General features: G+C 40.0%; 1 protein-coding gene across 3 annotated transcripts in view; it reads right to left on the bottom strand.

Moving 5' to 3' along the window:
• DYM (dymeclin) overlaps window positions 1-27,880 on the bottom strand; it is a 352,836-nt gene that overhangs the window by 231,962 nt on the left and 92,994 nt on the right. For all 3 annotated transcript variants that reach the window (XM_034995704.1, XM_034995702.1, XM_034995703.1), the window contains exons 7-8: window positions 24,784-24,909; window positions 23,268-23,410 (exon numbers count right to left, since the gene is read on the bottom strand). In XM_034995704.1, the coding sequence (XP_034851595.1) occupies window positions 23,268-23,410; window positions 24,784-24,909 (269 nt within the window). The remainder of the gene's footprint in view (window positions 1-23,267; window positions 23,411-24,783; window positions 24,910-27,880) is intronic.

The raw sequence follows: 27,880 nt of genomic DNA, 5'->3' as shown, positions 1-27,880 counted from the left end.
CACTCCCCCTGCTTGTGTTCCTGCTCTCGCTGTGTCTCTCTTTGTCAAATAAATAAACAAACAAACAAACAAACAAATAAATAAATCTATCTTGAAAAAAAAAAAAAGCAGCCTGGAAAAAATAAATAAATAAAGTGAAATAAGTGAATGAAAATTCAAGTTGTACTCACATAACACAAAATCATAGTAGTTGCATGGATGTGATTGAAGTTGGGGAGATACACATCACATCTCTAAGCTTTTGGCAGGTACACCTCCACAAGAGTCCCCTCTTCAAACCAAAAATGTCCTATCCCCACAACATCTGCCCATGATGCTTCGGCCAGCATTCCTGGCCACCCTTCCATATGTTGGTGATGAGGCATTTCCAGCAAACGTACAATGCAGGTGTGTGTTAATGAGAGAAGAGTAACAGAAGTACCTTTCAACAAGCTTTAACCAAATACACCCATTCACTTCTCCTTCAGCTGAAGCGATCCAACCATGTAATAGGTCACCCCTGTGAAAATCATAGGGCCTTATTATGTCTAGAATTTTCACTGTTACTATAGACCTCTCTGGTCTCTTGCACATGGCCATATTACTGCATACTCCTGGCTTACTGGCTGTTTTGTTGCTAGACTGTGGGTTCCCTGAGATGTGGGGCTTCCATTCTTCATTGTGGTTCAATTCCTTTGTACACCCCAGGACCTAGTACAATTTTTATATTAAATAAGAAAACAATGAGTAATTTTTAATTTTTCACTTTTGCAGACTAAATTTATTTTACATAAAAATAATCACATGAAATTCTTTACCTTCTCCAAATAAAATTCAAGATTGAAGTGTGAAGCATGTATAAGATTTTATCAGAAACTACCTAGATTAACACTAGGATTAATACTCAAAAACACAGAGAATAAACTTAAACAGTATCAGTAACCAAAGAGAATCAATTTGTAATCTACAAATAAGTTTCTACCCAGTAAAATCTTAGACTGACTGCCTATGCTAGCATTCAACTTCCACTGGTGAAGGAGTAAATATAAATCAAATGACTGCACATGTAGGATGCAGTAGAGATTTATAGTATACAGCATAGATTTATTCCTACCTTCAGGAGCTGCCATTTTTTCCATGTAGGTCTCCAGGTGTTACTTTTCTGGGAATTATAAACCAAGAATCTCTAACTACCAATTCCTGGTTGAAAACGACATTCAAGGAAAGATGGAAAGAATTTCTTCTCAAAACTGATCATTTCAACTTTAAAATGAATTTTAAATGCCTTAAAGACATCCTACCATCAAAGAGCAGGATGTGAACTTGGAAGGCACTGGGAAACTAGAATCTTTAAAATGAGAGGACATCCATCCATAAATATTTGAAAAAGAGGATTCCAAATTCATGAATCCAAAAAGTTCCCAAGATATAAGTGGTTGGCAAAATGAAAGTTACAAGTGGTAAATCTGGGATATGCAACCAAGAGTGAACACGGTAGATCAAATGGTCTGAAAGTACTCATGAAATTGAAAAAACATCCCCAAGGCATTTGATATAATTCAACATGCAGTTAATACACACACTAACACTAGTAGTCTGCAAGTGAGTGAGGCAAAAACAACAGGAGAACCCTGTGTTTCATCTAAGAAATATGAAGACACTAAGCTTTAGCAGCATGCATTCTCCAGACTGGCACTGGTACCCACACTCAACCAATCTGTCGGGAAGTCACGTGTCTATCATACCAGTAACCCAGGAACTGTGAACAGAAACAGGGGTCCTGCTCGCAGCAGGGGTGACACAGGCAACTCACTCCTTCCTTCTCTTGCAGCATAAAGACACATTTCATGGGTTAGTAGGCTTAATTATCTAGGCTTAACTAAACTGATGCTCATAAACATCTATTTTAAAAATAATGGAGATATAGAACTGTTTTAAACTTTCTGGCAAAAAAAATCACAGATAGAAAGAATACATAGTAAACATTCAAGTTATAAACAAACACCACCACAAAAGACAACAGAGCCAAATCTTCTACTACCTGTGTGGGCCCTTTTGGAGGCATTTTGTAAAATAAAAACAAAGACAATACTCATCAGATCTCTGAAAAAAAATGACTCTGAAATACAGTTATATCCACCATTTTTTTTTTTAAGATTTTATTTATTTATTCATAAGAGACAGAGAGAGAGAGAGAGAGAGGCAGAGGGAGAAGCAGGCTTCCCGCGGAGCAGGGAGCCCGATGCGGGACTCGATCCCAGGACTCTGGGATCATGACCTGAGCCAAAGGCAGACACTTAACCATCTGAGCCACCCAGGCGCCCTATATCCACCATTATTAACAGTGAACATGGCTATAAATATCTACTGTTCTTTTCGATATTAAATGATGACATTATGAAGCCATCATGATTAGCAAGACTTTTAAATATTCATCCAGATGATTATTAGTAATTTCTGTAATATCAAAAAGATTTTCGGGGCACCTGGGTGGCTCAGTTGTTAAGCGTCTGCCTTTGGCTCAGGTCATGATCCCAGAGTCCTGGGATCGAGCCCCACATCAGGCTCCCTGCTCCGTGGGAAGCCTGCTTCTCCCTCTCCCCCTGCTTCTGTTTCCTCTCTCGCTGTGTCTCTCTCTGTCAAATAAATAAATAAAATCTTTAAAAAATATATTTTCTATATTGTTAAACACAATTTTAAATATTTAAAATTTGTATTGAATTATATTTTTCAGAAAACATCAATTTGTAGATGTCTTACAATGTACATGATACATTAGTATAACAATGCATTATATAATTTATAAATCAATTCACTTAAATCAGGGGGCTGCTATAAGAGGTTATACTGATGGGATGGATGATCAATAATGTTTAAAGACCACCATACTCCAGAGACTGTTGAGGGGAGGGGGCATGAGAGAAGAGAAGGAAACTAAGGAGGAAGAAAAAGAGCAGCTTCTGCCATTTAATGATGACCTATACTAATCACATTAAAACCTCACCAAGCATTATCATTAATTCGCCCAATTTTACAGATGAATTAAGCTCAAAGCTAAGTTCCTTACTCAAGTAATAAAGCCAAGCAGATCTGCACCCATTTGCTCTGAGTCTAAGGCAGATAAAACTCTCACCCACTACCCTCACGTCTCTCTGGCTCCAAAACACTAAAGGCAGCCCCGGCCTTAGTTGTGAATTACAAATTTAAACGTCACCATAGATCAGATCTTCAGCACCTGGGATAGAACAGGCCTAAATTCAATCGATTTGCTGCAAGGAACAGCATTCTGTGGTTCATAAATGAATCTGGCCCCAAATTATCTAGACAGACTTCTCTACTTTTCAACCTCATCCACAGAACCCTGTATTTTTTTGTTGTGTTTGCGTGGATTGTCTTTTTGGTTCTCCTACCTTCTGTCCATCTTGGTAATGCATCTGCCTTTTCTTGACTTCCCCCTAAGGAACCATCTCTCTTGGGCATTTTGCCCCTTTCTTATGGTGAATAAACATGTCCTATATTATCTCTTTGGCAAGCAGGCTCAGATTCTTCAAGACGAATACACTGTTGGCACTACATTCAGGGGGCCCACCACCCTAAGAGAGGAGATAGGAGTATTGTTGTAAAACGATGTACTGAGAGTATTAAACAGTTGCATGGGAAAAAAGACCTAGTTCTGCCAGGGCATTTCCAGGAGAGCTTCCCAAAGCAGTTGCCTGTGACCTGGGGTGTGCAGGTGAGTGACAGAGCTATGCAGGTGGAGAGGAGGAAGGCATTTCAGTGCATAGAATGGTATCACACAAAGCTGGTCAGGCACGACCCTTCTGTGTACCCAGAGCTTCAGCTGAAGGCGTGGAGTGAGGTGAGGGTGGAAGGAGGACGGGCTGCCAGGGGCTCGCAGGACAGTGCTTCTCCAGGAATGCTCACTCCACTGCCCCATTCTGAAGGGCCCCAAGCAGGCCAAGAACTCAAGTCCTTTCTGATGTTCACACAAAAGAATGACCATTATATAAGATTCATTTTCAGGTTTACCTATGATTGATACTGACCTACTATTAACGTACTAAATCAGTCATGGGATACTGTATTTGGTTTTTATAAACTAGAAAAAAGAATTACTAGAGCTTAAGGAAACCCTAAGTAAGCCTATCAAAGCCTGGCTGCTATGCAATGCTTGTTTGTGCCACAAAGCTCCTTTGGCACATACCTGCACACACAGACCCACACACAACAGGTGTTTGGAATTCCTGCGCTACCCCTTTTGTTTCGAATTGGTCATGGTCTTAAATGATGCACTTTAAGCTTTTTAAGTTATAAATTTGTTAAATTAGCCTCAGAATGATCAATTAAGAGGTTGTGGATTCTCTGGTTGGCCCTCCAGAACACAGTGATGCATAACTGGTAAGACCACAAGACCACCAACAAGACACTCTCCCCGCCCTGGGATGCAACCAGCCAGCAAGATATAAGGGAGACTCACAGAGCTTGGAGTCCCTCAGATAAGACACCTTCCTCCTGGGCCATGAGGCCAAAAGCCTCACTAGGACAAACTGTCCAAAGCTATAATTAGAACTGATTACTTACCTTCCCCTAAGCGACCATTAGGACTAACTCTATTATGCCCTACATCCCTGTTTACCTGGATCAGCCAAGAGATCTGAAGCTGCATCACACAGCTGAGGACAGTTCTTTCTCAGAAGACTTACCAAGTGGTGACTTGCTTTTTCTCTCTCTACAACCCATGTACCACAGAGAGGACTCTTCATTACTACTCTCAACTACCTCTCTCCAGACATTCCAGTGACCTTTCAACATCCCATCAAGCCTTGCTACAGTCATCTACAGACATCACTGTCCCTTCTGCTCATTTTCTAGTAACTTGAGCACATGGCTCCCTGTCTCTCCCTCAACGCTACTCCGGTCCTCATTTTTAAAATTTCAACCTACTCTCAGTCAAGCCACCCAATAATATGCCTCTAAGGCCCGGATCTGCTTATTCACTTCCTCTCTCCGACCTCAACTAGCCATTCCCATGGCCGTACCCTGCCACGCGTTCTCTTTACCAATAATTGCACCACTAGCACAACTCTGATTCCATGCATTCCACTCCCGGGCTACCACCTCCCAGCTTTCCAGGTCATCTCCTCTAGTACCAGACTCACACAACTTTTGACCTTATCGTGTCTATCACCTTTTCAATGTCCATCACAACCCCCATGTCCTTGCTTCCCTCCTCACCCAGCTAAGATTCTATGGATGGCACCAGGATCGCTCCCCTGGACCCCAGTATTCTCCTTCCCAACTCCCCCACTCCTCTCCTCCTCCACCAAATTCACCTAGCAAAATACCAACCTTGATGAAACCCAACTTTCCACCGACTCCATGTCCCAGAGCAGATCTACATAGCTGAAGAGCAACACACAACCATTCCCATTGCTCTAAGTTCATCACCACAAATTTCCAGTGAACCCTAAGTTCAGCCCAGCAATCCTACTACATTTCTCCAGTCCCACAGGGGAATTTATTCCCCTACAGCTCTCTCTTTACCACCTCCAATAATCCCCAATCTCCCACGCTCAGCTCACTCCCATGGAACCAGAGAACTCCCCTGTCCTTCCACCTTAAGATCTACAAACCCATCTGCATCAACATGTACATACTCTACCTTCACTCCTGTTGTAAAAGGAATGAAATAACACTTCTCCTATCTGTGGGAGTATCAATTTCTCCATCTCCTGATAGAATGTAACCTCTATGAAAAGGAGACATTTAATAATACCTGCAGAATTGAAATGCATCATTTCTATCACAGTATACAAACACGTTGTGCCATTTCCCAGCCAAAAACAACAACAAAAAACCTCTAGAATCCACGTCCCCTTCCAGCTGCTGCCTTATTTATCTGCCTATGCTCTGACTCTCATGCTCCCCTCAACCCATCCTAATTAGCTTCCCGAACACCACCCCACCTAAATGATTCTTGACAGAACAACTTCCATCATATCAGGCCTCACCTTATTCAACCTCTCACTTAAATCTGCATGAAGTTGTACATTTAAGATTTTGTGCTTTATTGTATGTACCTCATGTTATAACTCAAACATTAGAAAGCTTCAATGAAAGGATCTCACAGAAGATCAAATACAGTAGGAAAATTAGTGAACTAAAAGATAAATCCACTATTACCCGAATGCAAAGAAACAGCATTCTAAGAGAAAGAAAGAGATTCGAAGAACAGAATGAGAAGGTCCAACGTGTGAGTGACAGGAATTTCATGAGTAAAGAGAACAGCAGAGACATAAACATAACAAAATAAAACTGCTGATCACAAAAGCTACCAGGAAGTAGAGGTTTAACACCCTCCACAACCACCCCCAGGTCACACAACTAGCAGGGTTAAATCCAGGTTTCGGACTTTTTGCAAAGTATCACACCACTCAGGGCAGAAAGGAAAATCCAGTGTGGTAAGAAAGGCCATGAGGCTCCAATCACGTATGTACTACTTCTCCAACTGGGATGCATGAGCTCTTGGAGACGGTCCCTGATGTGCTAGGAATAAGAAAGGTCAGAAAACAGACATGGTATTCTTTCCTGAACTATTAATTTTACACAAAGATTTCAAGGAAGTTAATTAAGTCAATGAACTGGCAAAGAACTGCATCTTAATAGAAATGAAACAAACATGGGTGTGCTCACTCAAGTAGAACTTAAACGTGCATTCATTGATAAGATAAAACATAAAACCTGAGTGTGTGCCAAGTGGCTTCTAACAACCTCCTACGTCCTTAAGGTTGTGTCCTCATTTGCCTCGGCTTTTAGAACTAGGCTAAAAAAGCACTGTTAATAGCTCTAATGGTTTTCTCAACAATGCAAGAATTACTATGATCGGCAGAATTCAAATCTGTTTGACAACAAAAAAGACTCTTTGTGTAACTATTTTTGTTTTGTTCTTTCTTATACTCTGAACTTAAATGCTGTCATTTGTGGGGTGCCTAAGAGGCTCAGTCGGTTAGGCCCCTGACTCTTGATTTCTGCTCAGGTCGTGATCTCAGGCTCCATGTTGGGCTCCATGCTGGGCGTGGAATCTGCTTAGGATTTGCTCTCTCTCTCTCCCTCTCTCGATCTCTGCCCCTCCCCCACCTCAAAAAAATAAATATTAAAAAAACACTGTAGTTTGTGAAGAGTATAGCAAAAATGCTGGGGGAATGGGCATAAAAAGTGCTTTGCAGAGAGGGAGAAATACAAGGTTCTATCTCATCCCACTGTTTTCTGGTCACTATGTTCTGATGATAACTCCTACCAATAATCCATCCTAGAAGCTAATTTATTATACTACTGCCTTGTCTTCATCCACTATACATTATTACTCAAGTGTAAATTAGGATTAGGGTAAGTCATAAGTAACAGACCTGTGTAATAATGGCTTCAATAAAAGTCTAAAAGTAAGTGCAGCAGAGCTTGCATTTTGCTCCATGTTGGTTAAAAGTCATGATTTTTCTATTGTTCCACTGTGGTCTGCATTCCTAAGTTTACTCATGGTCCAACATGGCTAAACCAGCTCCAGCCACCACATTTTCATTCAAGTCAGCAGGACAGAGATAAGTACACGCATTCTCTTTAAGAACTCTACCTCCAAGTTTGCCTATATCACCTCTGTTTATATTCCCTTGGCCAAAATGCAGACCATACATGGTTGCAAAAGGTTCTGAGAAATGTGACCTATTCTTGGCATCCATGTAGTCAGCTAAAACGGGGTAGGAGACAAACTAGCAGTGTCATACCATATTTGAATAAATCCTTTGCAATGTCCCCTAAACATACCCCTTCTACTTGAAATGAGGGAACAGCTCATTTGTCTGATATACCCTGCCTTTTTGAGCCTTTTCTGTAACTCAGCTTAGGGGAAACTGTGTCCAGATAAACCAGTGAGTTTTATGAACATGAGAACTGGCAGAAATACTGGGAGACTTACCAAGACACTTTTTTTTTTTTTTTAACGATTTATTTATTTGAGAGAGAGAGAGCATGCATGCATGCATGTGTGCATGGGGGGGCGGGGCAGAGGGAGATGGGGAGAAAGAATCTCAAGCCAACTCCCCACTGAGCATGGAGCCAAATGTGGGGGTCGATCCCAGGACCTTGAGTTCATGACCTGAGCAGAAATCAAGAGTTGGCTGCTTCAATGTCCACAATAGCCAAACTATGGAAAGAGTCTAGATGTCCATCAACAGATGAATGGATAAAGAAGATGTGGTATATATATACAATGGAATATTATGCAGCCATCAAAAAAACCCACAAAATCTTGTCATTTGCAACGACATGGATGAACTAGAGGGTATTATGCTAAGTGAAATAAGTCAATCAAAGAAAGACAATTATCATATGATCTCACTGATATGAGGACTTTGTGAAACAGGACAGAGGATCATAGGGGAAGGGAGGGAAAAATGAAACAAGACAAAACCAGAGAGGGAGATAAACCATAAGAGACTTTTTTTTTTTTTTTAAGATTTTATTTATTTATTTGACAGAGAGAGACACAGCGAGAGAGGGAACACAAGCAGGGGGAGTGGGAGGGAGAGAAGCAGGTTTCTTGCCGAGCAGGGAGCCCGATGTGGGGCTCGATCCCAGGACTCTGGGATTATGACCTGAACCGAAGGCAGATGCTTAACGACTGAGCCACCCAGGCACCCCAAACCATAAGAGACTCTTAATCTCAGGAAACAAACTGAGGGTTACTGAAGTGGAGGGGGGTGGGAGGGATGGGGTGGCTGGCTGATGGACACTGGGGAGGGTATGTGCTATGGTGAGCGCTGTGAATTGTGTAAGACTGATGAATCACAGACCTGTACCACTGAAACAAGTAATACATTATGTTAATTTTAAAAAATTAAAAAAAAAAAAAAGTTGGTTGCTTAACCCACTAAGCCACCCAGGAGCCCCTAGACATCCTTAAACACACACACATACACACACACAAGCAATAGGATGCCTCAAAGCATGTGTTACTAATCACACAGCAAAAGGAGGAAGTAAATAACTTTGGCTGTAGTATGACAAGAATCTGCCTGCTTCCTGATTTGACCAAGTCAGGAATGAAATTAACAAAAGTTACTGCTCGGATTTAAATTGTACCTTTCCTCGTTAGGAATCAAACTTCTCAAGTATACACTAATGCTATTTTATTTTCATAATGTACCCTAATGACAAAATAAAACTTGGGTATTATTTGCACATCTTAGGTGTCTCCTACTTTAACATTTAATTTGCTATATGCAAATATATATATATACAGAGGGATAAGGACTGAAAAAGAATGAGAAAAAATGGAAACAGCTGATTTGTTATACAGTGATAGAATTATAGCTTATCTGTTTAAATATTCATTACTTCTAATGCTCTTTGTGCAGTAATGTTTTAAAGATTTTTTTATAAACACACCCACGGGGATATATAGCTAGCTTACACACATACAGCATATGGAATGGACAAAGATAGATGGTATCATGAAAACATCTTTGGCTTTGAAATCACACATAATTTTAAAGCCCTGTCTCACCACCTACTGGCTGTGTGGCTTTGGGAAAATTAAATAATCTCTGTAAAATAAGGATCACACTAGTAGCCACTCACTGTCTGTTGGCTCTCATTTCCACCCCTCTCATCTATGATCCGTAGCGTAGGGGGCCAAAACCTGCAAGCTCTTATTTTCCAAACTCCTTTGCCTGCTAGCTTCAGATTAGAGCAGACAATGGGAGACACTGGCAGGAGACGGGAAAGGGAAAAGAATAGAGAAGCCACTTTTCTTTCTGCTTCCGGTGGGATGGCCAGCAGGTACAGCCATGGTTCCAATGGCTTCCTGCTCAGGTAGGAAGGCTCCTGTGGTAGCGGAGCAGACGGGGACAGTCTAGAAATGATCGTGCAAAGTAAACAATAGGTAAACCCACAAACTGTTATTTACTCAAACAGCACCATCTCGTGAGCAATATAAATACATATGCAGGCAAAATTATTTTCACTTTTAGAAACATCCCTGGAAAGCTTTATACTTCAGACTTTATACCTCCTCTCTTAAAGCTGGTATCTGTCAGTCTCTCTATACTTTCTAAGATAAACTGGGGGTTAAGAATTGACAAACATGAAAAAAGGCATAGGAAATATTAGAAAGAGTTTTAAAAAGACAAATTTAAAATGTTCCCACATTTAGCCTCAATCCATAGCATCAGGATTGTGAAAGCATAATATGTCAGACTATGAAAATATCTAATTCAGCAACTTAAGAAATTTTTAATTGCAAAATTATCTCAACTTGGCTTGCTTTTACACCAAATGGCCCCCAAAATGGTACTGAGAGCCAGCAAGGCTTCCAATTGGACAAAGTTATGGTTAAGGATGTTAAAGAGGATGCTGCTAGATGTGTTCATCATCCTTTTTAATCATCTAGGCAATGGTGGGGGGAACTGCCTTAATTTTTAAGGAGAAAGGCTGAGGGAACAGGAAACATGTAAGACAAAAGTACGTAAGGTGTTTAGAAAACTAGAGAAATTGACACAGGTGAGAGAAGAGAAAAGATGAGGAAGATAAATGGTAAATGGTATGTTTAGCATTTAGCAATGTTTTAGACACTTACTACTTGTCATATTTATGTTATTTAAATGTAACAAAAGCCCAAAGGGTAAAGATATTCTAAGTCCCATCCTGAAAATGAGGAAATTAGGGTTCAATGAAGGTGAGTAATTTAATCAAAGTGACACAACCGGTAGAAGGCAGGGCCTGGTTTCCAGCTCACATCTTTCTCTCCCCGCCGCTATCCCGCTGGGGAGGATGGCTGGCTGCTTCTCTCCCTCCCTTTCTTTTGCCTGGCCTCTGTCAAGTACAGGACCCCTATGGCTTGCAGAAGTGAGTCTGGAGACTCCCAGGCACCACAATGAATGGTACCTCCCTTTTGCTCCCCACCATTCAACCAACTGGATGCAGTGGACCTTCTAGGACCAGGGTCTGACCCACAAAGACTATAAACAAGTACAAGAGAAGAAAAATGAAGAGATACTTACTATAATTCTGCAAGGAATCATTTCATTTTTATGAATAGGGAAAGGTTTAGAGAGATACAAGACTTTCACAAGATTATAGGGTAATTAGCTCACTTACAGTAAGGGTTTGAATCTGGGTCTGGTCTACACCTGATTCTTCAGAATCTTACCTAGCAATTCTAGAAGGCTCAGGGGCGAAGATACAGCTTGTTAATGCACAAGCTTAAATGTACAACACTAATTCATCCTCCTAGTGATTCTATTCTTTCCCCAACATTTTATTATGAAAACTATCAGACATACAGGAAAATTGGAAGAATTATATAGTGAATACCCATATACCCACCACCTAGATTTTACATGAACATTTTGTTACATTTGTAATAACATCCCTATCCATCTATGCATCTCTATATTCACCCACCAATGCAGCTTATTTTATTAATGCATTTTTTTTTTTAAGATTCCATTTATTCACTTGACAGAGAGCACAACCAAGGGGAGCAGCAGGCAGAGGGAGAGGGAGACGCAGACTCCCCCGAGCAAAGAGCCTGACTGGGGGCTCGATCCCAGGACCCCAGGATCATGACTGAGCTGAACCGACTGAGCCAGTCAGGTGCCCCTTATTAATGCATTTCAAAGTAAGCTCAGAAACATTTTAAAAGGGAGTCCTTGAATAACTCCTAACGCTAAACTTTAAAATATTATTTATTCATGTAAAAGGTGGTCTCAAAACTATACCAACTATAGGGCACCTGGGTGGCTCAGTTGGTTAAGCAACTGCCTTCGGCTCAGGTCATGATCCTGGAGTCCCAGGATCGAGTCCCGCATCGGGCTCCCTGCTCGGTGGGGAGTCTGCGTCTCCCTCTGACCCTCCCCCCTCTCATGCTCTATCTCATTCTCTCTCTCAAATAAATAAATAAAATCTTAAAAAAAAAAAAAACTATACCAACTATAATTTATGAGCATTTTACTACCATTCACAAATTCTGTCAGCAAGTAACCTTAAATAGATCAGCCTTTGAATTTGCTCCAACATCCATGTTGAAATTAATGTAAATTAAAACAGCTGTTTAGGGCGCCTGGGTGGCTCAGTTGGTTAAGCAACTGCCTTCGGCTCAGGTCATGGTCCTGGAGTCCCGGGATCGAGTCCCGCATCAGGCTCCCTGCTCGGCAGGGGGTCTGCTTCTCCCTCTGACCCTCCCCCCTCTCATGTGCTCTCTCTCTCATTCTCTCTCTCTCAAATAAAAAACAAACAAACAAACAAAAAACACAAAAAAACAGCTGTTTAATATAAGTTACACTCATTTGACTGTGATAAAATTAAACAGTTTTAAAGCAAATCCATATTAACTGCTTCATTTTTCAAATAAGATTTACCTCCTCAAAAAACTGGAATTCCACAATTTTAATATTCTTATTTTTTAATCTTTCATATTTTAAAATTCCACAATAAATTATGTCACAGAAGTCTTAAAAACAGATTAAATCAGTGCCTAATAAACAACACATATAGCAAGCCTTAGAAATTTATTCCTAGGATTTCATCTGAAATTGACTGCTTTATTCTACAATTTTCCTGGTGCCTATGAATGAATTTGTTTCCCAACTATCTGTAGCATGAAAGAGGCCTCAATCTTCCCTTTCAATCTGCTGAGAAGGAAATGAGCATAGAGGGCTGGCATACTGACTTTCAAAGCCATTTCTGGAAACTGCCTGAGGAGTGGCTGTCAGCAAGTTATGATAAAAGAGAAGTCAAAACTGTTACTTTGACACTATATTACTTCCAATCAATATCATTTAGTAAACAGCTTTTGAAAAGTCTAAAATCTGAAATAATACTTTTTTCAGGGAACAATTAAAAGTGAAACAGCGGGCACCTGGGTGGCTCAGATGGTTAAGCGTCTGCCTTCGGCTCAGGTCATGATCCCAGGGTCCTGGGATTGAGTCCCACATCGGGCTCCCTGCTCCTTGGGAGCCGGCTTCTCTCTCTCTCTCTCCCTCTCTCTGTCTCTCATGAATAAATAAATTTAAAAAATAATAAATAAATAAATAAATAAATAAATAAATAAATAAATAAATAAATAAAAGTGAAATAGCTTATGTTACTGCTCTACAACTAAATACAGGCATTTTGGGTAGCAGATACTAATCTAAATGCTCCATGTATCCCTGCAAGGAACCTCTCCAAGGAACCAGCAAAATGATATTAACTCTATTTTATAAGTCACAAAATTAGTTCAGCCCTGAAAATAGAGGAGGAAAAAGCCATCCTTTCACCTGGTATATAAAATCTCCCAAATCATTCCAAGTAAAAATGAACTGAGAATATAATTATTGTTTATAAAGCACTTTCTTTTTCTGAAAGTTCAAAGTGCTTTAATTAGAAATGTTTTCACAACTATGCCTGTTTCTGCGTGTCACATACTTTTTCTCTTACTGTAGTTTTTCTTTCTCTCAGTGAGTCAGCCCAGAAAAAGCCAAAACTGAACAGAAAAATAACCATCACATAAAATAAATTACAACTACCGCATAGCATACCTTTCGTAATGAATTCAATAACTTTCTCAATAAAAGTAACCGGGACAGATAGGAGTTTTAATCTTCAAATTTTACTTTATTAATTTCTCTACTACAGCATTTGCCTAAACAAATAATCACGGCTTTGGCCTTATAATTTGGCTGGGACACCCACCACCGCAAGCAAAGGAAAAAAAAACATTTTTGATGGCTCATTCAAATGGAAAAGCCATATATCAGAAGTTATTGTGTAAAACCTCAGTACTTGTGATGGAAAGCGCAGTTTGGCAGAACACATTTAATTAGGGTTGGCTCTTTAAAACATTAAATACTCAGTTATAATCACATTACAGCTTTGTCTTATAAAGAAAAAAATGTAAGAAATTTCAAGGTCAACCCTTCCTTGCTTTACTCTTTTTTTTTTTTAGTCATCAGGGGCATTAAAAAGCTTGAAAATATAAGAAAAGACAAGGTCAAAGAAGGATAGCATCAAAAGAAAAACTAAATAAATGTTATGTTTTTCTTCCTCACAATATTAAATATTCAGCATAACCACTAATTCTTTTAGTGACTATCTGAAGTCTCTATTAAAAAACCAAATAGCAGGGGCGCCTGGGTGGCTCAGTCGTTAAGCGTCTGCCTTCGGCTCAGGTCATGATCCCGGGGTCCTGTGATCGAGCCCTGCATCAGGCTCCCTGCTCGGCAGGAAGCCTGCTTCTCCCTCTCCCACTCCCCCTGCTTATGTTCCCTCTCTCACTGTGTCTCTCTCTGTCAAATAAATAAATAAAATCTTTAAAAAAAAAAAAAAAACCAAATAGCAGATATTTTCATAATTTATTTACATTAGAAATCTGAGTAAACTTCTAAATCACTATAAAATCACTGGCTTTTTCCAAAACAATTTTTTAAACAAAAGTTATCTTTTAAATATTACTATGTAATACTCATTATCTAGTCATGACCATTTTTGTGTAATGATCTTAGGTGCCTGGTGCTAGGTGCCTGGTTCTTTCCTACACTTTTGCTCATTTGATCGCCTCAGTAGCCCTACAAAAGAAGGCATTATCCTCATTTTACCATGACTAACCTGAGTCACTAAAAGGTTAAACAGCCCAAGAACACCTAGCTGATAGACTGCAAGACTGACATTCAGTTCCAAGTCAGCCTGATACCAATAGCCAGCCTCACACTTGCTCCTCTTCTGTAATTACAATTATCAAAATCTAGAGCCAGTCCCTCCAAAGGTCAATGTAAATGGTAGCTTCCAAAATCAGAAAAGAAAACAATTTGTTTCTGGTTGTTGTTAGGATTTCATTTTTAAAAGTAATCTTATACCGGAAGTGGAGCTTGAATTTACAACCCCAAGATCAAGGGTCACATGCTCTACTGACTGAGACAGCCAGGTACCCAAAAATAATCTGTTTCAATCACAGAATTATTTTTGGAGGGGCTCCTTATACATTCTGGAATGCCCTTTAAACACACACACACACACAAACACATTTGTGAGGTTGGGACAGGCTGTGAGTGATCTGCTTTGGCCACACCATAAGCAGGACTATGGTTTTAAAACAAAGAATGACTGGCACTGAAAGATGCCTTAGCTATCAACCCACAAGAGACCAGTGGCCTCCCACACAGAATTTCAGTGAGGGGAATTCCAGGATGACCTACTTAATACCTACTTAATACCTACTATGAACTGAATGCCCCCCTAAAATTCATATACCAAAGTCCCCCACAATGTGATGGTAACAGAGGTGAGGCCTTTGGGAGGTGATTAGGTCTAGATGAGGTGATGAGGGTAGAGCCCCCATGTTGGGATTAATGCCCTTATAAGAAGAGGAAGAGACACCAGAGCTTTCTCTCTCCTCCATGTGAAAATACAGCTTGACCATCTGCAAGCCAGGTTAAGGGCCCTCACCAAGAGCTAAATCTGCCAGCACCTTGTTCTTAGATTTTTCCAGCCTCTGGTACTGAAAGAAATAGATAAATATTGTTCAAGCCATCCAGGCTGTAGTATTTTGTTATAGCAAGGTGATCTATTTGTTACCACCACACACCCTGTTCCATCACATCACAGATCAGAGAGGTAAGGGTCATTTGCTTTGCAGAACATCCTTAACAGGGGAGTTGATACGCTTACAGAGTAAAGAATTAAGTATCAATTGCTTTACAAGCTATAACTAAGACTACCAATACTACTGATATCTTTGATTAGTTGAACGTTTTAAATATTTATTACAATTCAGGTTAGGTCAGCATCAAGTCTTTTTGTATTAAAATCTTTGGCTAATTTCATAAACAAACTATCAAAAAGAAGATATAATTCTTTCAGTTAAATTAGTGAATAAGAAATAGCAATTGATGTCAAGGCAAGTTCATTTAGGAAGCAAGGAGAAATCCCTTGTGGGCAGTATCTATTTAACAATCAAATTTTCCTTTCTGACTGGCATTGGCCAAATTTTGCACCACATAAAATGAAAAGCCAGTTGGAGAAAGAGCAAAAACATCGCTGGTGTTTCAAAACATTTTTTACATAAATTTTAAAGTCTGAACAGACCAAAAAGATATTCCCTTAAATTTTTAAACTATCTTAGATAAGTTTATCAGAGATTTTCTGATCACTCACTTCATCTAATTAAATTTATTTTCTTTTAAGTTATTGTGATTTTAACAAGAAGCAGCAGAGCTTCAATGCAGGTTAAAGAAAAAGTTATTTACATGAGGATAGACGGTGTATAGTTTTAGAAGTGATTTTATATACAAAATCTCATTTATTCTTCACAATAACCTGGTAGAAAATAGTCTTGTTTATCAGCTTTATAAAGTAGGATAATGAGAGTTAAAGAATTTGTCTAAGATCCATACTAAGCTGGGACTCCATCCCAAATCATCTGAGTCTCAATATCAAGCTGTGGAAATCGCCCCTTATCCACAAGGACTTCCAGGAACACGAGAGAAGTCCGCGGAAAGGTGCCTGTGGTGTAATCCAAGGGCCCTGGTGTGAACTTGCAAGAGGACTGGCCAGCACCTCCTGCCACTGGGGGGCTACGAGCTCATGAAGATCCTTGGGGGTAAGTCCTACAAGTCAGGGGAAACTGTAGGGAATCCTCATGAACTCTAATATCTGCCACCTGGGAAAAACCGGCTACACTTCCCTCACCGCTAATCCTCTCTGGGATTCCAGGAAATGAAATCTAGTCTCTGTAGAAAAGTCACAAAACCCCTCGATACCTTAATTTTCTTTGTTATTTTACAGAAACAGCCTGCTTTCCACAAAGGAATCACAACGCGTCCATCCGGTCTCAATATGGTGACAAGGACATAATCCTGAATAAAGAAGGAAGTCCCAAACCTCTGTTTAATGATGATCCAGGGCTGAAAATAAGTGCACATCTTATCTTTGGCTGAAATTATGGATGACACCATACCTAACAAAACCATATTTGACATACACTGAACATTGTATGTATAAAACTGAAGGGGGAAGACAGGACATAAAACTGCAGGTATAAAAAAGATGAGATGATGAAAGCTAACAAAAATTCATTAATAACTGAATATTATCTGCCAAAAGAGTGAGATTTCAGTCTAGATTGATTTTTTAAGATGTAGTGTCCAGAATCAGGGGGTTTAGGGCTCTGATCCATTCCATGCTGGAGTACTGTAGTAACGGCCAGACTTCAGGAGAAACTGGATAAACTCATATGGCAACAGAAAACAATGAAGAGAGCAACAAAAAGAAAACTCAAGATAATACGAGAGGAGACGGCCAGCTGAAACCATCGGAGTTGCCTCACAAGACGTTGCTCAGCCAACAGTACTGGCTCGAGTATCTGCAATGATGGGCCCACAGCGAAACAGATCCAAGCACTGGAGAGGGACGTGGACCAAGCGAGTGTGCTGAAATGGACCAGCTATACCAGAATCTTCTAGAATGTTTACTGAAAATGTATATGACCCAGCCCAAGCACAGGTGTAATGACTCAGAAATTCCAAGGTGTAAGCACACGCATGTGCCTTTTTTTTTTAAAGTATGCCGAGTGGATCGCTAATGTTTGGAAGCCACTACATGACGTTTATCCTCATTTCTCCTAATCTTGGAATTCTACAGTTCATTACAAAATACCACATGGATTAAAACTGTAGCACTCGGGACGCCTGGGTGGCTCAGTGGGTTAAGCGGCTGCCTTCGGCTCAGGTCATGATCCCAGGGTCCTGGGATCGAGTCCCACGTCGGGCTCCTTGCTCGGCGGGGAGCCTGCTTCTCCCTCTGCCTGCCTCTCCCCCTGCTTGTGTTCTGTCTCTCTCTCTGACAAATAAATAAATAAAATCTTTAAAAAAAAAAACAAAAAACTGTAGCACTCTTTCCTAAACAGTAAAGTGACGTATCAATTGGTTCTTTTTCCGTTTGGCCAGCATCTTAGAGAAATACATCTAAACTTAAAAGCTATAAAGAGGAAGGAAACCACTTTTTCTTGTACTGCAAAATTATGAAGAGGCTTGTTGGTATGTATTACAGGTTCTCCCAGGTAAAGTAAGATATTAATGTATAATTGATCCTAACCACTTCCAGTGAAAGACGTAAACCACACCTGACGCATGTGAAAACAATTTTTTTTTAAAAGAACAAAATCCAGGGGGCGCCTGGGTGGCTCAGTCGTTAAGTGTCTGCCTTCAGCTCAGGTCACGGTCCCAGGGTCCTGGGATCGAGCCCTGCATCCGGCTCCCTGCTCAGCGGGAAGCCTGCTACTCCCTCTCCCACTCCCCCTGCTTGTGTTCCCTCTCTCGCTGTTTCTCTCTCTGTTAAAAAATAAATAAAATCTTTAAAAAAAATAATAATAATAATAATTTAAAAAAAAAAGAGCAAAATCCATACAAGTAATTTTCATTATTCTCATTAACTGTAAAAAAAAAACTTTCTAGGGGTCATTAAAATATATTAGTAATTCCTCATTCATTTAATACTTTCTATTCAAACATCATGCAAGCACTCACCACATACTGCGGGACCAATAATAAACAGAAAGGGGCAGGGGATGTGCTGCCTGGTGTAACAGCTAGTCTAGGATAGATAAACTGACAGCAGCCTAGTTACAAGAACACCTAATTGTAAAAATGCAATTTTGGTGCAACAAAAATGATACTATATTAAAAAAAGTAGATTTTAAAATGCAGAGGCAATCTCCATTTCTTTATTTTTGCTGACAAAGAAATAAACAACTGTTCCTAAGGGTAGTTGAATATTAAATTTACTGAAGCTCACAAGTGTGCTGTGGTTGTGTAAGAGATGTCCCCTCTCAGGAAATACACATTCAAGTATTTAGAGATAAAGGGCCATGATGCATGTAACTTACCCTCAAATGGTTAAAAAAAAATTGTGTGTGTGTGTGTGTGTGTGTGTGTGTGTGTAGAATGAAAGAGGAGGAGGGAAGGGATACAGACACAAAACTAACAGGATAAAATGGTAACAATAAATCAACCTGGAAAAGGTATATAATTTCTTGTAAGACTTTTATTTCTGGAACTTTCATTACATATGAACTTAATTCCAAATAAAGTTTTTTTGTTTTTTTTGTTTTTTAAGAGGAGACAGATAAATAAGGGAAAAAATAGCACAATGTTGATAATTCTTAAAGATGGGTTATGGATAGGTGGTCATTCTACCACTCTCTCTACTTTTATCCATCTTTGAAATTTGCCACAATAATATGTTAAAAAATAAAAATAAAGAGCAGGTGAAATCATGTATTAAGTTTGCTACTAAAGTGACTAGAAAACAGAAGGCATTCAATAAATGATAGATGTTATTATAAACCGAGTTCACTCTATCTGGAGTGTAGACAAGTTATTAGGGTTTGCTATTTCAGTACATACAGCAAGTATTTACTGACAGTCCAGATGTAAGGTGCTCTGCTGGAGACAGCAGTGAACATGCTCACATTAAGTCAAGCACCAGCTGACACACTCAGGACTCAGGTTATGATGAGAGAGGACCAGAAACAAAGGTGAAGAGTCAAAGGAACTGAGCTCAAGTGCAAACCAACATCACATCTTTCCTAGGTGATCTTAGAAAAATCATAACTAGGAACATCTCTTCATCAGTCGTATTATAGAAAGGTAAAACCACATATTTGACAAGGTTGCTACAAGAACCAAGTGAAATACATGAAAAGTGCTCTATAAACTCTCAAGTGTTATCCACATGTTAGTTTTCATTGTATTGTATGTAGAGGCCAGGTATGGAGAATGAGGTTTGTACACAGTAATCGTAACGCAAAGCCAAGTTAAGTATGCCACAGGGAAAGAGCACACCTGGCTAGGAGAGAAAAGGAAGTCTTCATGGAGAAGGTGGTACTTGAGATGGCCCTTAATGGATGGACCAGCAGAAAAAAGTCAGAGAGGAGGAAATAGGATTCTAAATGAAAGAGATAATCCAAGGAAAGACATGAAAGGGGGAGAGCATCAGGCATGTGAAGAGTAACAGAGTTCTTACTAGAGTCTGGGCAACAAACAGTAGAATATTCAACCAGAAATATATCTGAAAAAGTGAGAATAAACTGGAGAAGGCCTTGCCTAATGCCTGGGAGGGTCCAGATGTGTGGCTCACTACTCACCTAGCACGAGGAAGCTTTTCTTCCTCTGCCAGTGCCAACGAAACTTCACTATCCAAAACTAGACAGGTTTTCAAACTAAGGCACTGTTTCAAAGGAAATTATTCAAGCAACACGTACCACACATATACTGCTATGAAAAGAAACGCTTTCTACTGAGTTTCCAGAAAAAATGCAATCCCAATGAAAATAAATATAATCCAAAAGAGTTTATAATTTACATTTGGCTTTGGCATTTTTTTTTTTCAGAAGGAGCTTCCAAATCATATTTCTTCTCAAGCCAATATTAAAGTAAGAAAATTCCTTAACTACAAACCAAAAGATCTTCAAAAGTGATCACACAACTGAAGTTAAATTTCCTTGTCAACCTGATTGACTTTCACAGAATGTGACTTAATTCAACATTACATGACCACTTTTCCTCCCGCCCCAATAATACATAGCTGTGCTTTAGAAGAGAACATTCTTTTGCTGTTTGAGTCGCATACTGTAAAATAATGAAAAATCACTCTTATCCTGATTTATACCTTTATATGAATAGTTTTATGAAGATGTAAGAAGCTATATAAAATGTCTTGTGACTATAGTTCACTAAAAATCTTAAGTCCATTTTATTTATTTTTATTTTTTAAGATTTTTAATTATTTATTGAAGAGAAAGAGAGAGCACAAGGCAGGGAAGTGGCAGAGGGAGGACAGTCAGACTTCCCACTGAACACAGAGCGAGACACACAGGGCTCGATCCCAGGACCCCGAGACCATGACCCGGTCATGGTCAGATACTTAACTGACTGAGCCACCCAGGACCCCCGTAAGTCCATTTTCATGTCCTTAACTAATATTAAATCTTTTTCACCACCACCTCCCCCAGACTCTGAATATTAAATTTTTTAATGGTAAGGGAAAAAGCCATAAAATCATTGGAAATTATATGAAAATAATCTTAGCAATCCTGACCTCATTCAATAGACAAAAAAACTGGAAGCTAGGAAAATTAAGGGACTTCCTTCTGATACACTGCTAACTAGGTGGGACAGATCTAAAGTTTAAAAGTTCTTTGGCACCTGGTACTGATGATACCACATTACCATAATGGACATTCTTCTGATGACACATAACTCCAAGAAAAACTAAACACAATGCATGAATCTATGTTTGTCCTTTAAAAAAAAAAGTGCAGGGACGCCTGGGTGGCTCAGTTGGTTAAGCGACTGCCTTCGGCTCAGGTCATGATCCTGGAGTCCCGGGATCGAGTCCCACATCGGGCTCTCTGCTCAGCAGGAAGTCTGCTTCTCCCTCTGACCCTCCCCCCTCTCATGCTCTATCTCATTCTCTCTCTCAAATAAATAAATAAAATCTTTAAAAAAAAAAAAAGTGCAAAGTATTGCCATTGTTTGAAAGAAAGCAGTTAATGAACTTATACTATCTCCTCCCACAAATCTTCAACCAGGGGCGTCTGGGCGGCCCAGTCGGTTAAGCGTCTGCCTTCGGCCCAGGTCATGATCCCAGGGTCCTGGGATCGAGTCCCCCATCGGGCTCCTTGCTCTGCGGGGAGTCTGCTTCTCCCTCTGCCCCTGCCACTCCCCGCTGCTCATGCACTCTCGCTCTCTCAAATAAATAAAAATCCTTAAGAAAAAATCTTCAACCATCTTGAAATACTGGAAAATACTTAGCTTTATATCCTTATTCCAGTTTAATGATCAAAAAAGAAAATACTGATGGGTTAATGAAGCCTTCCCATGGGACGCAAGCAGCCACGGCTGTGCTGCCTTCAGAGGCCGCAGATGCACAAGCCTGGGACACAGCCTCCTCAACTGAAACAAGGGCAAATCAGAGCACGAACCTCTGCAGGCCTGGCATTCTGGGGAGCCTGCTCAGCACCGAAGACAAAGCGATGAGGGACCACAAATGTATTCAATCCATCATATTAAAAGAAATCAGGGGAAGGCAAATCTAGAAAGCCTGGCCCACAGATCAATTCCAAAAGTCAACAGAGGTCTCTTAACCCAAAGACGTTCCCAAGACGTACTACCCGATCCATTATCAAACAGGACTGGACTACATTTTCCCATCATACTGATGTTCCTCCCTGAGTGTGGCGAGCACGCCACAGCCATAATTTCACTGTGGAACTCGGCTCCGGGTAGCATTCCTTCAAATAGCCCACCTGTGCAGTACGTGGTATGGCGCGTACTGCTAGCTTAGTAAGAGCGCCCGTGCAGACCCTACAACTGCCAAAGTACCAGGCTGCTTTTTGTTTCTCCTTCAGAAGAAAGCAAAAGTTCAGTTTCTAGGACTTCGTGTGACGCGGGTCCGCCACACTAACACCAGGGAGAGCCAGGGCTAACCCTTGCCACTCCTCGTGTCTTCACGTCCAACACCGTTAAGCAGAAACGAGGCTTTACTGTCAGCTGGGAAAGGATTTTCTGCAGTGAATGCAATCTGCTTCCAATCTGATAAAACCCACATATGTGCTTCAGAATTTAATAAAAAACTCTTCAAAATGTGCTAATTTGTTGCTGAGCAAATGAAACGTATAACAAGAAAACTACACCTAATTAGTCATGTAAGATCCTAACCAATAAAGCCTCTAAAATAGCATGATTTCGGGCGCCTGGGTGGCTCAGACGGTTAAGTGTCTGCCTTCGGCTCAGGTCATGATCCCAGGGTCCTGGGATCGAGTCCCGCATTGGGCTCCCTGCTCCTTGGGAGCCTGCTTCTCTCTCTCTCTCTGTCTCTCATGAATAAATAAATAAAATCTTTAAAAATAAAATAAAATAAAATAAAATAAAATAGCATGATTTCCTCAAAGCACAAGCAGTAAAAAGTTTCCAAGAGCTTAACCGCATTTATTGTGTACAGCTAAAATTCATGCGATATGCATATTTACAAACATTATTCTTGAAAAATGGTGTCTTACAGGTAAACAATTATTTGCATACATTTCACTGCATCAATCACAGCACTAAATGGAAAAAATATTTTAAATTACTTCCAGTATTTCATATTTAGCCAGCTCCACAGAGCCAACAGTGGTGGCCAAGTGGACAGAATTTCTTATGACTAATTAGACAAATTCTATCTGCATCCAAGAACTGACAAAATCTGGTTAGACTTACTTGCTACTCCTGACGCAAGTCCATAGAGCAGTCCTCCCCCCTCCGACTGCTGTGGGAGAACCTGTGCTCCTGGAGGGGGCGGCTTTTCTTGTCTGATAAAGTTATACAATAAGGTTTTCACAAGTTTGCTGGTGTACGGAAGACTACACAAAAAGAAAAAAGAAGAAAATCAAACTCATAGTTATGGAAGTCCCCTGATTTTGTATAATGATAAATATCATCTATATAATCTTTTAATAAAAAAGGGATTAGCACAATTCAAAGAAATGTAGCACTGTCACGTAACAGTGAAGACTGTGGGCTCTGAGATCAGACTTGAGGCTGAATTCTGGCTTTCCTGTTTCTATGCCATAGTTGTTGGTCAAATAACTTCAACTCCTGAGCGCCAGTTACCTTACTGGTAATCTGTATAACAGGTGACATATTATAAATTCAGTGTATTATTCAGTACCTGGTACTTGAAGGGAGGTAGTAACACAGAATCAGTAGGGAAAAGCAAGAATTAAAAAGCAACAATATAAAAGACTATACATTTTAAGCATGAAATTATTCAATTTATGCATGCATACAAAATATTATATATATTTATTCTTTCCTTTTAAGTAATGGAATGAAAGGAGAAGAGAACACAAGTGAAAAGGGATATGTGTCCACAAATTAAAGTGATAAACCAATTCCTACAATCTAGAGAAAACTCTGTAATAGACTCCTGAGCCAAAGCTCAGGCTCTTTCTCTATAGCCAGTGATTTTCAAATGTGTTCCAAACAGCCTTACAGGATTCTGTGACTGTATCACAGGTACAATCCAGGGAGCAAGAAGGTGCCACATAGATAACCAAGGCAACAAGAAGGATGTGAAAAAGACAAAGCTCCTCCCACTCCCTGAGAACTTCAATCAAAGCTACTTTATTTGTAATTGTTTTACATTCTCAAGTTCTGTGAAGAATGTGCCAACAGAAGATACGTGTGTGTGTGTGTTTTATCTACTTCCAGCCCCCCATTAGGAGCTTGTAAGCTGCTACTGAAGAGCAGAGCCCCCCATCCTAACGCGGTTAACACACACTAAATATCTATGACTAAATGAAAGTAGGAGCAGTCAGCTAAGAGGCTGCTGGACTAGTCCAAACCCAGGGTGACTGGGTGGAGATGTGGTAGTTTCGAAGGGACCTGTGAAAAGGGGAAGACTGAAAATAATTTCAGTGGACAAGCATGCCAAGATGAGTGCTTAGACATAGAGAATGCTGCAGAAAAAGAAGAAAGACAACTTCAAAGTTTCACTTCTACAAAGAAACCACCAGAGAAGGTGAAAAGCCGTGGAGATGAAAGGGGCAGGGAGGATGGACAGTTTAAATCAGAAAGCAGAATCTGGTTCCTTACGTGTTGGGTTTGGAGTGCGGACAGAATCACAGAAGGAAATGTCTGGCTGGACAGCTGGGACAACAGTGAGGTTAGAGGACAAGACCAGAAATATAGATTTATACAATAAGAAGTAGAAAAATGTAAAACAGGAACATACCATCGACCTCGCATCAAATACTTGTGACTGATACTCTGTCGCAAAACTTCCTTGTGGAAGAGTTGGCAAGAAAGGAAAACCACCATTGTTGATACAGCTTCTACTGAGATTTCATATGTAATATCTCTGGAGAAATAGGAAACAAACAGAATAATGATCCCCTTGGAAATTAGGATTGCTCTTTTCTAAATTATACATTTAAAAACTCAACCTAAATATTCAACATGTTTCTGGGTTATAAAAAAAATAGTAATATGTTTAACATAAAAATTAAGTCAAGCAAAAACATGAAGCCCTTTCCCAGCCATTAGCTCTTGTACTTGGGTAAGGCATCCCATGACTTTCCTATTTTCCAGTTCCCATCTCCTGCTGAATGACAAGTCTCTTAATGTATAACGGAAACAGTTACCAGCAGTGTTCGGCTTGGAAGATCCACCCTAAAGCTCTATGTTCATCTCTGTTTATTTATAATGCAGAACCAAATATGCAGATTGCCAAACTGAAGAGAAGTCCCAGTGCAGGGAAGAAAACAATGCCTTTTCGTGGTGATAATCACTTTACAATGAGAACAATGGCATATCCTAACAACCTCTACCTCTAGTGTCTGCTGCCTCAAGGCCAACTCTGCATGTTCAGCAAAATATGGACAGTGAACACATTATACCTGTTTTATTAAGCAAGTTTCTCCCAAGATCATCAGCCCCCCTTTAGAAACAAATCTTAGATCAAATAAAAAGGAAACAAAGTTTTGGCTGAGCAGGAAGCACAAACAGGAATAAATGGCTCAAGAAATCTTCAGTTATTGCAAAAGTTTAACATGATCATCATGGGGAAAAGTAACAGATCAGGAAAGTGGAAATCTCAACAACACAGCAAAAAGAGTAACAGCTCCCAAAGAATATCAAAATATTTGACACAACTGAAATACTCATGGAAAGGCCCCCCCCAAAAAAACACTTAACACCTACTTAAATGAGGCTCATTAAGCAAATTAAACATGTCTTGATTCTAGAACTGGGCAAGCTTAAATTCTACCAGATATTTTAAGGACTTACTGCTGATAGAAATCTCTCTTATTTTTTTTTTTAAGGAATTTTTTTGAAAGATTTTATTTATTTATTTGACCGAGAGAGAACACAAGCAGGGGAGCAGCAGGCAGAGGGAGGAGAAGCAGGCTCTCTGCCGAGCAGGGTGCCCGACGTGGGGCTCGATTCCAGGACCTTGGGATCATGACCTGAGCCAAAGGCAGCCACCCAACCAACTGAGCCACCCAGGTGCCCGATAGAAATCTTTTAAAAATAAAATATACAAAACACAAGAGGTCCATGCAACTGATGTTGTTATGTAATGAATAAATCCCAATTCTACTCAGAAATCTCACTTTCAAAAGTATCATAGAACAATTCTCTCTCCTGAAATTTCCATAATTAGTGTTGTAAATATTAACCACATAAAACACAATTCTTATATTTGTTCTTACTCCTTGAACTGAATGAAAGACAAGCATGACATGTCATGTTATGATTCATTAATTCTTCATAATAATGATGATGACTGCTAGCACCTGAAAGATTTTGCATCACAGCTATCATTTACTCATATAGCCCATACTCTATGGTCAATTGGCTAGACATTTAGCTGGGTCAGGGCTTAAAGCCAAATCCTGAAGAACAAAATATCTTGCTACAGGGTAGAGCCTATCTAGATAGGTGACCCTCTCCAGGACATTTGATCATATATTCAGTTACTGCATCAATAATAAAGAATCAACTGCAGTGGTTTATAATTTATAATTTAACATCTTATTCTATGTCCCAAATCCAAATTCTGTAAAGCTATACAGGAGTGAAGGGTAGAGGGTTTCATGTTGGGAGGTCGGGAAAGCTGACAGCACATAAGAACAGTGACTCAACAGGACATTTTCGTGTCAAGCTACAAATCCATTCACCAAAATTCCTAAACAGAACTAAGTGATCCCCCTTGTGTGCTTCCATAGGTCTATGGATAAAAGTTCTATCAAACTGTTTATTACACTGTATTCCACTTTGTAGGTCATTCAACAAATATTTACAAAGAACTTATTCTTACTATATCTAGACAGGCATTATGCCCCATATTAGAGACATATCCATCAACAAAGAGATAAGGCTCCCGCCTTTATGGAGCTTACAGTTTAGTAAAGAAAAGAGAACTCAAGAAATAATTACACCAAAAAGGGTCATAAAGAAAAAGAGTAAGTAACACCATGAAAGGATTTAGGGGATTCTGGTTGTAAAGCTCTTCTGAAAAAGTGACATTAAGTTAAGCCCTGAAGCATGACTGGCAAGCAGTTACATGTAGACGAGTTTTGTTTTTTTTTAAGATTTATTTATTTGAGGGGCGCCTGGGTGGCTCAGTCGTTAAGCGCCTGCCTTCGGCTCAGGTCATGATTCCAGGGTCCTGGGATCGAGCCCCGCGTCGGGCTCCCTGCTCAGCGGGAAGCCTGCTTCTCCCTCTCCCACTCCCCCGGCTTGTGTTCCCTCTCTAGCTGTCTCTCTCTCTCTGTCAAATAAATAAATAAAATCTTTAAAAAAAAAAAAAAGATTTATTTATTTGAGAGAGAGCATGTGCACACGTGCAAGTGGAGCTCCAAGTTATGACCCATGAGATCATGATCTGAGCTGAAATCGTGACCTGAGCCAAATACAAGAGTTGGACGCTTAACCAACGGAGCCACCCATGTGTCCCAAAACGAGTCTCTTTTCTAGCTAGGGATCCTTTCATTTTTTAGTTAGTTATATTCCCAACTCTAGTACATAACAGACACTCAATGAATAAGTGGACACAGAGACAGAGAGATTTTTCTTTTTTGTAACTTTTGTATTTTTTTGAGAGAGGGAGGGAGAATCTTAAGCAGTCTCCACGCCCAGTGTGGAGCCCCACATGGGGCTCAATCTCACAACCTTGAGATCATAACCTGAGCTGAAATCAAGAGTAGGACACTCAACTGACTGAGTCACCCAGGCACCCCAAGACACAGGGATCTTTTAATGCTCTGATTTTGATTGGAAATGACTGACTGGGTCTTCCTGAATAGATTCATCAGCATAGCATATAA

The sequence above is a fragment of the Mirounga leonina genome, unplaced genomic scaffold (assembly GCF_011800145.1).
Source record: "Mirounga leonina isolate KUSES-001 unplaced genomic scaffold, KU_Mleo_1.0 Mir_93, whole genome shotgun sequence".
Lineage (NCBI taxonomy): Eukaryota > Metazoa > Chordata > Mammalia > Carnivora > Phocidae > Mirounga > Mirounga leonina.
This window is presented reverse-complemented; position numbering and strand designations above follow the sequence as displayed.